The 14,548-nt window shown below is 42.3% G+C and overlaps 1 protein-coding gene across 6 annotated transcripts in view; it reads right to left on the bottom strand.

Annotated features, from left to right (window-relative positions):
* Positions 1-14,548, bottom strand: part of DEPDC5 (DEP domain containing 5, GATOR1 subcomplex subunit) — a 123,865-nt gene that overhangs the window by 74,011 nt on the left and 35,306 nt on the right. For all 6 annotated transcript variants that reach the window (XM_033956668.1, XM_033956669.1, XM_033956671.1 and 3 more), the window contains 7 exons: positions 14,003-14,075; positions 11,574-11,677; positions 6,489-6,563; positions 6,147-6,281; positions 4,979-5,040; positions 4,647-4,720; positions 1,142-1,211 (listed from right to left, as the gene is read on the bottom strand). In XM_033956668.1, coding sequence (XP_033812559.1) covers positions 1,142-1,211; positions 4,647-4,720; positions 4,979-5,040; positions 6,147-6,281; positions 6,489-6,563; positions 11,574-11,677; positions 14,003-14,075 — 593 coding nt within the window. The remainder of the gene's footprint in view (positions 1-1,141; positions 1,212-4,646; positions 4,721-4,978; positions 5,041-6,146; positions 6,282-6,488; positions 6,564-11,573; positions 11,678-14,002; positions 14,076-14,548) is intronic.

Genomic DNA, 14,548 nt, shown 5'->3' with positions numbered 1-14,548 from the left:
ACGCGTGTGCACTCACCATCTTTCTGAGAATCACATTCACGCACACTCTAAGAACATTAAGTCTCTCTCTCTCTCATGCACCCTCTCCCCCAGCCTCTCTTGCATAATGCAGAAGATCAGGAGCTCTTGTGATTTCAAGTCTTGCAAGACTTTGAGAGTTCAAACTTTCTGCTCTGCACAGCTCAAACTTGGACAGCCAGAGTTGAGTGGTTTTAATGTGGGCTGAAGAGCAACAGTTGGTTGGCTGAGTTTTGGCCTGAGGGTCATAGGCTGGACAAGCCTAGTTTAAATAAATACGATCTGGACACGTTTCTGGACAGCAAGTCCCTAGATGAGTATTAGCCAGACAGATTTGGGTATCTCCAGCGCTTACTGCCAGGAATGAGAAATCTGAAACAAATTTCCTACTGGAATCTTTTTGGGATTTCCAAGTGACCGGAAGGGAAGATTAGGTACTTACTTCAATAATCGTCTTTCTGGAAAAAGGACATATGAGTTTTGACACCTTGCCATGTCAGTCTGGAGTTCAACTGCTTACTATTCAGACAAACTCATGTCCAGACCTGGAGATTTTCTCCTGTCAGTCAGATATATGCTAAAAGCTCCATAAGTTTCATGCTTGTTGCATTTTGATTTGTTGTTTACAGCCTAAGTTGTCTACAGTGTTGTTTAACCTTCTTAATTATTTCTTACAGAGCACAACATAAATGTTTTAGAGGGGATACTCCCCATTTCCCCTCCTTAATTCTGTTTTAGTGCTATTCGATTAGTCTGGTACAAACTGAAGTGGGTTCTATAGCACATGAGAAGGAGGCAGAGCTGAAGAATATAAATTTCATTTTTCTGCAATCAACTCATAAGTAAAGGAATATCACCTATCATCAGGACTCTCGTGTGTCCTTTGCACTAGAACTACCATTTTCTCTGACAGGTCCTTAAAGCTCAGTATCAACCCCTCTTTGATTACCAAAATCTTCCACTACTATCACCCACAACAATGGTACCTTTTCAAAGTAATCTAGGTATTCATTCTAGCATCCCACAGCTTCTCTCTCAAACAAGGAGAGATCCTTCTCCCCATTCCTGCTTCCATGTCCCAAACTGGATGATGTAACCTGACATGTCTCCCCACAACACATACCTTCTTCCCAGCAAGCTTGATTCGGGGAGTAAAGCTCTTACAGAACAGCCGACTCTTGGAGGTGTAGAAACTGCAATAAGAAAATCCCAAATCATGTCTAATGGAGAGCCATACTGAATTACTCCACTTCCTTAAATGGGAAAACACACTAATAATCCAGAACAAAGTTAGAAAGAAACATTCTGTGTCATTGTCTCAGATGCCAGGACAGAAGAAGGAGAGAAAGAGAAGCCATGCCCACTCTGGAGGGGTCTGTATCCAGCAAGCAGCTATGCCTATTCTTGGGGAATATCATTTAATGAGGGGAATATCATTTAATGAAGTGCCATACTCGGCGGGAAGCCACATCCATTCAAGTTGACAAGTTACCAGATTTTTATGAGAAGTCAATAAACAGATACAAAAGCAGTATAATGGTGTCTTTTCTATTTTTTATAGGCTAAGCATTCCAACTCACATTACATTAGTGATTTCTATTCTGCCTTTACCTTGTGGTTCAAGGCGGATTACATAAGAATTGTTATGATCTTAAGAAGTACATATTAAGAAGTATTTGAGGAATAGATTGAACATTTTCTAATTTACTAAGGAGTAGACTGGTAATGCAGGAGGAGTTTGGAACATTATTGGTTGTGTTATATTGGTTTTATGTATTTTTTGAAGAGTAGAGTTTTTGTTTCTTTTTTGAAAGTTTTGTAGTCTGTGGTTGAAGTCAGCAGATTTGTGAGTAACCAAATCACATTTCACTGACATCATAAGCAGAAATATTGCAACTAATGATTCTGTGCAACATTCTCCTTCCGTCTTTCTTATCCCCCTGTCCCATAGAAGTACCATCCTAATTAGTGTTGCTAAAAAAAAAAAACCCAAACAAACTAAACAGGAGCATCCTAACATCTCTGCCCAAACTGGTCTATGTAAACAGTATTATCTTATGGTACCAGGAAGGATGAAGAGCCTTGTTTCTTATAGCCCCTCACTGTAAAAAGGCAAGGTGACCACTCCCAGCTATAATCATATCCCCGATTACCCTAATCCTACTTCCTCTACCTCATCTCTGTCCTAGGGAACTGAGTAGTACCCAATTGACACTCAATCTTTTTTTTCCACATACTCCTTTAGACTCCCACAACATAAGAGTATGGAACTGATTCTAACATTGCCAAAATGTTGTGCCTTCTGTATTTAACCAGGTCTGAAGGTTACCAGATTTTTAATGCCGACTTAACTCTTCTGCTCTATTGCCACTATGTGCAGAGTAGAGAGTTGCATGGGGACAGAAATCAAACCTGTCTCCGCCGGAATCAAACCCATCTCACCTGTCGCCGCTGGAATCAAATCCCTGCAAGTGATCTCTTCCATTCCCGCCCATCCCCATAAACCTCAGAAGTAGTTATTTTATTTAATTATGCTACTGAATTAAAGGCTCTGATAGAGACACATTTACAAATAAGCATGACACTATTAATTTGAAAATATTAATTGGGAAGAATACATACTTTGTAAATGGGTCTTTGCCAGAGCCTCTAATGTAAATATAAAATATAAATACTGCCGCTGATGAGGACCCTTAAGCTATGTCAGCTGAGGACTTCCTCTAAAGGTGGCCAGGGGTCCCTTTTGCCAAGCATGGCAGGCAGCAGCAGTGCCCCTGAGTCACAGATGCTGGCACCTCAGTGGCTCAGGGATGCTGTCAATGACTGCTATGCTTGGTGGAGGGAAATTCTGGCCACCTTTGGAGGAGGTCCTCAGCTGGTGGTGAATGGGGATCCCCACCAGCCACAGCACTGGGGAAGTAAAAGCAGAAATGCATTTTTTTCAGTTGAATATAATACAAAGATATCTGCTATACACATTTCCCAAAGCTAACATATTTTAGTCAATAAATTCCTTTTTTTACCTTTGTTGTCTGGAGATTTATTTTTCCATCAAATTGATTCCAGTTTCTCTTTTTTCTGCTTTCCTGTCTTCTGCAAAGTCTCCTTCAAATGGTTGCTGTCCATTGGTTCCTCCTACCATGGTTCAGCATTTATCTCTTCCTTCCCTCCCATTGTACAGCATCCTCACTCACTTCTATCCTAGATCATCCTCCCTCTTAATCCCCTGCATAGCATTTCTTCCTCTCTCCTCCTCCCTCTCTCTCTCATTGTCCACCATCTTTCTTTCTCATTCCCTCCCTTGCTGCAAAGGGAGTGGGGGAGGGGGAGAGAGAGGGAGGGATTCAGGGTGCATCCCTCCCACCCCCCTCTACATTTCTCCCTCTCTCATCCCTGAGACCATGTGCAGTATCTTTTATCCCTGCCCACCAGCCCCATGCCCAACATTTCTCTATCGCTCCTCTCCAGCACCATGCCACATCTCTCCCTCCATTCCCTCCACCACCATGTCCAACATCCCTCCCTCTTGCAACCCTTTCAGTTTGTCCCATTGTTCCCTCAACAGCACCATATCCAACATTTTCCCTCTCATCTTTCTCTTCCCTTGCACCTTTTCCTCACTCCTCTCCCTTCCTATGCCCAAAAATTCTCCTCTTCCTTTTTCCATGTGCACCATCACTCTTTCCCTCATTCACACACTCATGAATTCTCCCTTTCTATTCCCCCACCTCAGCATCTCTTTCCCTGCATCCTATGTCCTCCTTCCTCCCTCTCTTCTATGTCCCAAGTTCATGCCCCCTCCATCCCTTTCTATTTCCTCCATCCTATGTCCCAAGTTCATGCCCCCTTCCTTTCTTCCTTCTGTGTCCCAAGTTTATGCCCATTCCCTTCCTTCTGTGTCCAAATGCGCTCCCTCCCTCCCTTGTGTCCCTAGTTCGTGCCCCCTCCCTCCTTCCAGCTTTTGTTCCAAGTTTGCACCCCTCCCATGTCCCAACACATTCATTCCCCCTCCCTCCCTCCCTTGTCCCACATTCATGTTCCCTCTCTCCCTTCCTTGTCCCAATACACTTGCTTGATCCCTCCCCTCCCTTTTGTGGTCCAAGTTCATCTCTCCTTACTGCGAGTCTGTCCAGGTGGGCCTCCTCCTTCCTGCCTTCCAGCCACACTTGCTTCATTGCAGGGCCATAGTTCTTGAATGATGTACGTGGCTGACTCGGAAGCCTTCCATCTGATGTCAGCTCTGATGCTGGAGGGAAGACTTCCAGAGGGGAAACCTGCGGGATCCCCATGGGCCCAAGGGGGAACCCTGAAGGTTCTGCAGGATTCCTGTCAACCTTGTTCCTGTGCAGCTCTCTAATGCCGAGCTGAACTTATTCTATTGTGATTTCTCTCCCCCTACCTCTAAGCATCGAGAACACAGAATATTGAGGAACCTTAGCCCATGGCATCAAATATGAACTTGTCACTCAAAGCATCCTTGGCATGAAATATTTACAGGCAGTCTTTTGCTTGATTTTGTTTTAGTGGGGGGTTTTCTCTTTGCTCCTACCAGTAAGTTTGAGAACAGTTGGCAGCTCTGCTGCATCATATTCATTAAGAATTTAAGCCCTTTGCAAGATGAGTTCTACCTGTGATTTATCCAATGAGGGATGTTATAATCATCTCCCAGGTGGGATCCACTAGGGCTGCTGCGACTATGAAGCTGGAAATGTAGAAATATACTAGTTAGAGGGTACACACACATCTGTAAAATTTCCTCGTTTCTAATCCATGCCTCCCCCTAGGCTGATACAGTCTCTTCCTCCTTTTACCTATGTACTCTCCACCCTCCATAACCCACTTGAGCTCCTTTCCACCATAAAATTCTCTCAACCAGGTCTCCTTATGCCCTTACTTCCCCATCAGAAGATTCTCTGTAAACAAACAAACAAAAAATGCAGATAAAGCATAGTGTCATTACCTTAAATAGTGGCACTGCATGCAGTGGCTGCTCTCCTAGACACACCAAGTCCACACCGATACCTAAAAAGATAACAGAAAGGCTTCATCTCAGTGGCCCTTAGATAGCACCACCAATACACCATACACAACAGTCTCAAACTTAACCTAGCCTTAATTAGCTGGAGCTGCTGTTGAACTCCCCCTTCCCTAAAGAGTCTCCGTTTGCCACAGAGTTCATCCTCACCCCTCCTCCTCAGGGTCTCCTAAAGCAATAACCTCCAGAGTTTACTATACTCATATGCCAAAAGAGCCCCTGCAGAGAGTTTCTCTTTCCTACATGAATCCTCACAAAACTTACCCTGCACCTCTTACCCTTTTCAAGGATCTCCTAGAAACAGAATTTTTGTAGAACTTACTTTGCTCCCATCTCTCCCTCTCCCAATCTCCTACAGACAGAAAATCTACATAACTCACCCTGTACCCTTCTCCTAAGGATATCCTATAGAAGCACTGTGCTTCTCTTATCCCTCAAGGATTTCCTATGGACACAAGCTCCATAAAGCTCACCTTGCACCTGTTCCCTAAGGATATTATACAGACAGAAGCTCCACAGAGCAACCCTGTGCCCCCTCCCTCTCAGGTCAAAGCCTCACAGAACTCTCCCTGGTCCCATCACCACCCTACCCCAACATCTCCTACAGAAGAACCACACAGAAGAACCTCTCTAGACAAAAGCTCTATACAGCTTACCCTGCATGTCTCCTCTAGGATCTCTCTCATTTTGAGCCTGTCTCAAACCTTCTGCAGTTCTGTAGTGGTTAGAGTTACAGCCTTAGCACCCTGAGGTTGTAGATTGAAACCCCACACTGCTCCTTGAGAACTTGGTCAAGTTACATAATCCTCCACTGCCCCAGGTACATTAGATTGATGTGAGCCCACCGGAAGAGTTAGGGAAAATGCTTGAAGTACCTGTATGTAAACCACTTTGAGTGTAGTTGTAAACTACAAAAAGGCAGTATATAAGTTCCAATCCCTTTGCCCTCTTTCCAGAATCTCCTGTATCCAGGTCTTACGCAGAGCTCATCTTGTCCCTGGCCTCAATGGTTTAGCATACAGTTCCTTCTGCCCCCCCCTGCCCCCCCCAAGAATTACCTGAAGCCAGAAGTTTCCGTAGAACCCCTCCTTACCATTATCGATCATGCGTTGCTTAGTCAAAATCATGAGTAATCTATCCACTTCAAACACCCCCACACCAGGCGTGATCACCACAGACATTTGCCCTGTTCTGTCAAAGTTACGGTTTATGTAGTGCTTGTCAAATACTAGAGAAAGAAAGAGATCCAATCAGTTATTAATCACCCCACTACTCCAGAATAATATCCCTGCATCTCCCTACCACTCCAGGCTGGCACCCCTGATTTCTGTCCTGCCCCTCTCCTCTGGTATCTCATCCCTCTCCCAACATTACACAGTGATCTCTGATACCTCAATACTAACAGTCAGTCAATTCTAGCACTGTCACCACTCACCATTGAAGGACAAGTTAATGGCTTCCAGATAGTTGCCCTGAGCTGAAGTGGCATTGTATCCCTTTGGAAAGCCCTCTAACCAAAGACAGAAGATGAGATGTTATTTACAGAAAAATGAATAATTCCAAATAAAACTGTTACATGAGAGAATGAGAAAGGTAAAAAGAAATAGAGAAGCACACATTCCCTCCACTTCCCCACACTCTGAAGTAACTAATAGTAGAACAGAAAGAAGCCTTTGTCAAGTTGTTATCAGTTTGGTGGTATAATCCACATTTTCCCTTTCCCTTTGATTCAAAAAAAAACCCAACAAAAAACATCACTGAAATCACTGTAAAACTGACTTCTTCAGTAGCCTGGGAGTATATCATATATACCTGACTATAAGCTGAAATTTTGGAGTCCAAAAAATACACCCCAAAATTGGAGTCTTGGCTTATAACTGAGTTAGACTCGACTGTGCACCGTCCCCACCCTGGGTAACCGATAATCTGGGGTCTTCCTCTCCTGCCCAGGTGGCCAGGCCATCCAGTCTCTCAAACCACCTCCCTCCCACAGCCGCACAACCTGTGTAAAAGGTTAGATCTTTGCCAGCAGCATGACTGATAAGCTGCTCGCACTGGTTCCACAGCTCTTCCTTCTGACACAACTTTTTGCAGATCTGGCGCAAGCAGCATATCAGTTACGCTACTTGCTGCTGGCAAAGATCTAACCTTTAAACAGGTAGTGGCTGAAGGCCACAATGGTGGCAGGAAGGAGGTGATCTGAGAGACCAGATGGCCCAGGAGACACCAGATTGCCGGTCACCGCTGAGGAAGGGGGGGGAGAAGGGAGAGAGGGAAGGGAACAAGAGAGTCACAATGGGTGGGGGAGGTGAGCAAGAAAGAAGTGACGTCACTGCAGTGTGATGAAGGTAGAAGAAGGAAATGGAATGCAGGACATTAAAGGGGATGAAGAATTACCAGTATGCTTGAATATATCCCCTCGGCTTATACTTGAGTAAACTGTTTGAGGGGAAAACTGTTAACTTGGCATATTCAGTATTCAGATTGGTTTATATTTTGAGTATATATGGCAATATAAAAAAAATTAAGAAATTCTCCAATGTTAAAAAATAAAATCACATTTGTGACCATCTCTGAGAAACGGTGACAAAAGTAGCAGATCCAAAACATTGAGAACGGCCAATATTCAATCCTTAAGCAGTCTGTAAAAGTGTCATGTTTGAAGTCTTGTAACTTAATTTTTCCCATAAAAGGTTACAGGCAGAATAGAAATTTTAAAAATAAAAAAAATAAAGGAAAGATTAGGTTCTTACCTCGATAATATTCTTTCCAGTAGAAAGAAACATGAGTCTTTGACAAGTGGGTTTCTTCCCTTCACCCATGAAGATTGCAAAAGGTATCATCTACATTTTTCAACTTCGCCTCCTTGTGTCACTGGGCAGTGCCTCAGCTCCTCAGTTTGTACCAAAGCAATGGATAACACTTAAGAAGGAGAAATAACAAGCAGGGCACAGGGAACTCCCCTACAAAACAAGTCTTTTCTGCTCTACAACAATAACTTTTAATCAAACCAATAAACATATAGTCTAAAGAAGGTGGAACTAAACAAGCCACCTACCTGAGTGCAACCACCACTAACATTTATGCAACTCCTCAAAGGAATGGCTATAGAGTAGAGAATGACATGGTGGCTGTTACCAACCCGCCAAAATGGTAGAGAAAAAGAAAGTGCTCACCGCGGGTATGGGGACAAGGCCAGCCACTGCCCCATGGAGTGGTGAATGGCCTTGTCTCTGCAGTTAAGGGAGGGAACGCACATGGTCACCGATTGCACGCAGCCCCTACCTCCTTCCTACCTACTGATCACTGCCGCATCTATCTCCCTCCCTCCTTCCTACCTACCGATCACTGCTGCATCTATCTACCTCTCTCCCTCCATTCCCCTTACCTTCATGGCGTGTTTTAATTTAATTTGTTCAAGCAGCCGGAGCCTGTGTACTTCTGAAAGGAAAACATGGCCTTCTGCTGTGTTTATTTATTTATCTCCTGCCTTTAACCAGGGCGAGTTAACACACTTGCATACAAAATATCAAATGACATATCACAAACAAGTTGCATCAACGACAAACAGCACCATGGCCATTAAACAGTACATCAGTACATCAGTGACCAGCACCCTGCAATCAACAGTCTCCACTCTTCCTCAATTAAACAATCTCAGACCCTATATCTGACAGAATAAGTGCCTTTTAAGTAAAATCTTAGAATTTTGTATATTTTTCTGTTGAAAAGAATCCCCAAGTACTCCAGGGATTGGTATCCTTCCCTGTCTAGGGCTGCAAAAACTCTTGGCTGTTATCAACCACTTGCAACCCGGAATTCTCTAAACCTGAGGATTCACTTTGAGGGAGTAAAGGCATTGACCCTGAACCCCAGGTATCCCAGTCCTTTTCCCAATGGCCCTCTGGTTCCTGCAACAAAGCTTTTCACTGGATAATTATGATCTGCGAAAGTAAACCCCCATGCGCAACTAGTGGTGACACTCCAGACTGTGCAGATGCTTTATATTTCACATAAGCTTACAAAATCAGAGTCAAATCCCCGAGGATTTCTGCAGGGGAATTTCTTGTGTCCTCATGGGTACAGAGGCATCCCCGCATTTGCATTTCGTTACTGACACTGAGTCGCCATTCAAAGGATTTAGGTGGAATTTATGCCCCAACAAATGAGCTTCCTGCGACTAAGACCCTGAAGGAACCAAAGAGAGCTAAGCCTAGCATTCCCCCCCTCTCAAGTGCTCTGCAGCACATGGCGCACAGACACTCCTCAGCTAGTCAGGCAGAGCAAATCAGACAGGGGTCAGACAACTTGAAGAGTCCATAGTAATTGATTTTTAGTAACAGTGAGGAGTTTTGAGGCAAATAGAAGATTTTAGAATAAAATCAGGAAATCTAAGATGGCTGCCATGGCAGCATTTTGGCATAAAAAAAACACGGCCTGGGAGTGGTATAATAAAGTTCCAAAAATTCAGGGAAGGTTTTTTTGGGGGAGGCAGGGACCCTAAAGGAAGCGCTAGAGACCCTCAAAAATTTGATTTTCAGAATCCCTCCCCATGTCTCCTATACACATCACTGTACTCACAGAAATGGAAGGTACTATGCCTACATTAGCTCCCATTGCAGCTGAATTATGGAGAAGATTTCTGCCTCAGACAAGCTTGTAAATTCCTCCAGGGGATTGTCTCTTCGGGCTGCCTTTTAGTCAGACCTCAAGTATCTGAAACCCTTGACCCCTCTAACTCCTCTGTGTCTTCAAGGGGGGACGCAGCCAGCACCTGCTAAAATCCTCTGGACTAAGATGGTGCCACTCAGCCTGCACTCAGGTACCAGAAAATCAGGGGTGAGCTGAGCTCACAGAGGGAAACCGCATCGAGCTCTACGAACGTGGAGATGATGTGGTATACAAACCTAAGGATTAGATTAGATTAGATTAGACTCTCCCGAGCTGCCTTAAAAAAGTTAGTGCAGGCCGACTAGGTAGGCTTCCTGTAAAAGGGTTGCCTTCCCATCTCCCCACCCTGCTATAGCTCTCTAAACAGAGGCTATATCTTTTCCCAGGCAGAGCTGTCCCAGAACTTCCAGGATCCTCTGTAGCACCAAGAAGCCTCAAAATTCGGATAAAAACCCCGAAAATAATAAATCAGATGCAGAGCAGATGAAAAGACACCTTCTCATCTTGTTTGCAGAAGGAAAAACTGAAGCGTTAAGGCACTGCCCAGTGACACAAAGAAGCGAAGTTGAAAAATGTAGATGCCTTAGGCAATTCTCGTGGGTGAAGGGGCACTTATCATGCTCCTTTTGCACTGGAAATGGGGTTTGGTCTATTATGCTACAAATTGTTTGCTCTAACAGAATTCATTAAAACCTCATTTTTTGCTTCTGGTAACTTTAGACACCTTCCTCCTGAGATGGTCACATTTCTTCTTCCTCTTGCACAATTATTTGCTAAACCTCAGACCTGATCAGCAACACGAGACATACAGGTCTCTATCCATTGCCTTCCAACCTCCTGTTTAAAAGCACATAACTGAGCCAAACATTATTCATCTGTTCACCCCAAATTTCAAAAACTAACACCTTTTTCCAACTAACAACCAAGGTTAACATTTTGAGTATCAACCACTGAATGGTAGAAAAGCCTTAGAGATGCAATTTTATAAGTTTTCTACTCATACAGCCTGCTTACATACAATATACAGGCTTCTTAGAAAATTCTATGGCCACATATGTTCACTGAAAGATCACACCTACATGTAGAGTTCCTTCACATGTTTATACCATCTTTGAAGCATATGTAAATTTTCACGTTTAAATCTGCATGGTATTGCAGTTGGCTCTATTTTATTTAATATTTATTGATTTTTTTGAAAGTTCAAAGAACTAAAGCACAAAACAATATATTGTATATGTCAATCAAGCAAAGATCAAACAGATTTACATGTTCCTATGCTATTATTATTAAAATATTTCTGTCTTCCCTATTGTTTCACGTCTTTGCCTACACTCCTTTTATAAAGCAAAGTTTTAAAAAATTGGCATCCCTACCCTGGCTCATTGGCGTACCCTGATGTTGGAACTGGCCTCCATGGAGCATCTCCAATTTCCTTCATTGGATACATTGCTGGGGTGAACGTTTTGTTCTCGTTGGGAACCCTTCTGGTCCACTCTGATACCCAGAGCTCGTAGCCATTTGTTGAATGTTAGATTTTTTTCTGTTTAAGACTCACTGGAATGGGGTTTATGGTTTGTTAGTTGCTGTTTTTGTATATTTGTAAGGGGGGTAGGGAGCAGAATATCATGGTAAAATGCGAAGGAATTTTGGGATCCATTTCCTTGGCTTGTACACTGTGTTATTCTGCGTTTTGTTTTGCTTCTTCTTGAAAATCAATAAAATATATTACAAAAAAAAAATATATGGCATCCTGTTATAAAATTTCAGCTGAATATATTAATTTTGGCAACAGATACACAAATTGTTATGCTAAGAAAGATTTTCTAGTATCAAGAAGAGCAAACTGTACCTGCCCCTTGCAATCGCACTAGTACAGGGTACTGGATGAAGAGCTTTTTAATGGTCACCAGTAAGGAAGCCCATTCCTCACGCCTCTCATTTTGTACCACCACCCTGCAAAACAACACGAGACTCAGAAATGGAGAAAGCAAGCATGAACACAGAAAAAGTAAAACATAAAGTGCTCCACAGGGTCCTTAGAACATAAACATACTGTTAAAATAAGGGATCAACAGTCCAAATGAAAAAAAAAGACAAGAGATAAGTGATAAAAGCCCAATCCTTGGATAAGGTATTCAGATAAGAAGAGAAAATGTCTGAAAAATGTCAAAGCAGCAAAAGGATATTTTTTACACAAAAATATTTAAGTTGCAATTTTTGAAACTTTGATTTGAGACATTTTTCTCTGCAGTTCGTCCAGATTTCAAAGAGGCATGTGGGGCTTGGGCATTCCCAAAAGCTGGGCATTCTTCCATAACAGAACAAACCCAAAACATCAAGGGACAAAAACTGATGGTTTGAATTAGATCTGTTTCAAGCACAACTAAGATACAAGAAGGTGCTCTAAAAGGCCAGATGACTACTGGAGAAATTAAGGCATGACCCCCCCTTAATCACTCAGTAGTCACTGACCCCCTCCCACTCCCCAAAGATGTAACTATGATAGTACATAAGAGGCTCTATGACAACTTCATATATGATGGCCATTCCTATTAGAGCAGCAAGCTGGTCCCAGAAGTAGGCTAGTGGTCAATGCAGTGGACTATGGAGAAGGGGACCCAGGACCATATTCCAATCTAATTGGTAAACTTATGCTGAAAATTGTGAGCCCTACAAAAATCACTAAATACCTTCTGTACCTACATATAGGTGAGATCCATAGACTTGAGGGCTATTGTAGTTGTGCACAGTGAGTTACAGCGGGGTTTTTTTCTGTTCCTGGATGGCTCATTACAATATAAGGGGGGTAACATGGAACATTGGACCTGGGATTTTTATGTGAAGTGCACTGCAGTGTCACCTAGGCTTCCCCATTGCTCTGCTGAGATGTCAGTTTGGCCGGTCTACTAAAATGCAGGTCCCAGACATCCCCATGACTTGTTTTTCTGCATTTTAACCTAGGACCCTTTTATTTTCTTTGAAAATGGTACTTAAAGAAAGGTGCACCGAGCACAAAAACAGCTAGACAATGGTAAATTTTGAAATAGCAACAACAAAAAAAAGATGTTTTCTGGTTTGAAAATCACTCTATTTCTTACTTAATTTCTGGACTTTTCCCCAAATTGGATTTAGATGTCATATCGAAAATGCCCCTCCAGGTTTCCCCCATGATAATACAGCAGCATTGGCTACCATTATTATGGTGCATGCAATACAGATGAATGTACACCGCTTTGATAGCTTTGGGCTTGCAGGCAATAGAAAAGAAATAAAATAATAGAAATAGTAAATTATCTGTGTTCCTATATGTTCTTTGCACTTCCAGGAGCATTTAATTTGGTGCTTCCATGGTTATGAATATTTTGCAAATCAGGGGGTTTGAAATAGGAGGTTGGTCATAGCTGGTCCAGTTCTTTGGAATGCGCTCCCACTATGATTAGAACTTAATTAGGATTTATTGCATTTTGGAAAGTTTCTGGTTGTTTCAGTGCGCTTTCTGGTCTTTTTAATGAAAAATATTTTGTTTTTAGATGCTTTGGTTTATCTTTGTTTGTGTCATAGTTGTTTTTGTTATTCATAATTATATGTTGTTGTACTATATTGTATACCACCTAGAACCACTAGAGAAGAGGCAAGTTAAATAAACTAATCTCTTCCTATACACATACACAGAAATCTTTCCATGAGTATTATGAGTACTTCAGAAAAGCAAATGATCTTGCCATGTTAACACTCAGGCCCTTTTACCTACAGATTTAAGAGGACAATCTAACAGAGTATCAGATCAAAGGCAGGTGCAAAATTTGAGCATAATTTCTTATCACATCCCAATACTACAAAAGATCATAAAAAAGGTAAAGGAAAGACATCAAAAGAATAAGAAAAGAAATGGGTAAAGGGAAAGTCTAAAAACTGGAGATTATAAAGAGAAGTCTCAACAACCTTCCAGGCCTGAGTAATAATCTCGAACCACTTTTCCCCTTCCTATTGTTACTCCCACCCCTTTCTTATCTCCCTTTTATTTTATTTCAATGTATTTTACCTATCCTTACCCATGGGCCTCTTGTGACCATTTGTCTTTGTCTATGTCGCCTTTGATATTTTAACTCTCAATGCCCCCCCCCCCCATTTTTTTATTTATTTTTAAAAATGTAATATTGTAACCCATCTAGGTAACTTTTGATAGATGGTATATCAAATATGTAACAAACTTGGAAACTTAGGTTCAGCCAAAGAAAATTATCCTTGGGAATCACAGATTCCACAGGAAAAACTCACTTGTAGAAATCTTCACAGAATCTTCCTTCATGATCTTGACGAATTGAAGCTCGATGAACCTCTGGAAACTCATCTGAAATGTGATAACAATAGAATATAGACAGTTACTCTCACCCCCCCACCCCCCAAACAGATTTCCATCTTCTCCATTCCCTCCATTTCTTATTGTACCTCTAGATACCTTCTCTCCATCCCATCCCTTATATCAGGGATGTCAAAGTCCCTCCTCGAGGGCCGCAATCCAGTCGGGTTTTCAGGATTTCCCCAATGAATATGCATGAGATCTATTTGCATGCACTGCTTTCATTGTATGCTAATAGATCTCATGAATATTCATTGGGGAAATCCTGAAAACCCGACTGGATTGCGGCCTTCGAGGAGGGACTTTGACACCCCTGCCTTATATCCATATAAAACCTACTTCCTTCTACCTACTTCTTTCCTCATCTTCCTCACTTTTAACACATACTCATTCTTCAACAGAGTATATCAGTAGAAGACAACAAAATAAGATCAACAAAGTTCATCCAGTTATTTCTGTCCACA

The sequence above is a fragment of the Geotrypetes seraphini genome, chromosome 8, assembly GCF_902459505.1.
Source record: "Geotrypetes seraphini chromosome 8, aGeoSer1.1, whole genome shotgun sequence".
In the NCBI taxonomy this organism is placed as follows: domain Eukaryota; kingdom Metazoa; phylum Chordata; class Amphibia; order Gymnophiona; family Dermophiidae; genus Geotrypetes; species Geotrypetes seraphini.
This window is presented reverse-complemented; position numbering and strand designations above follow the sequence as displayed.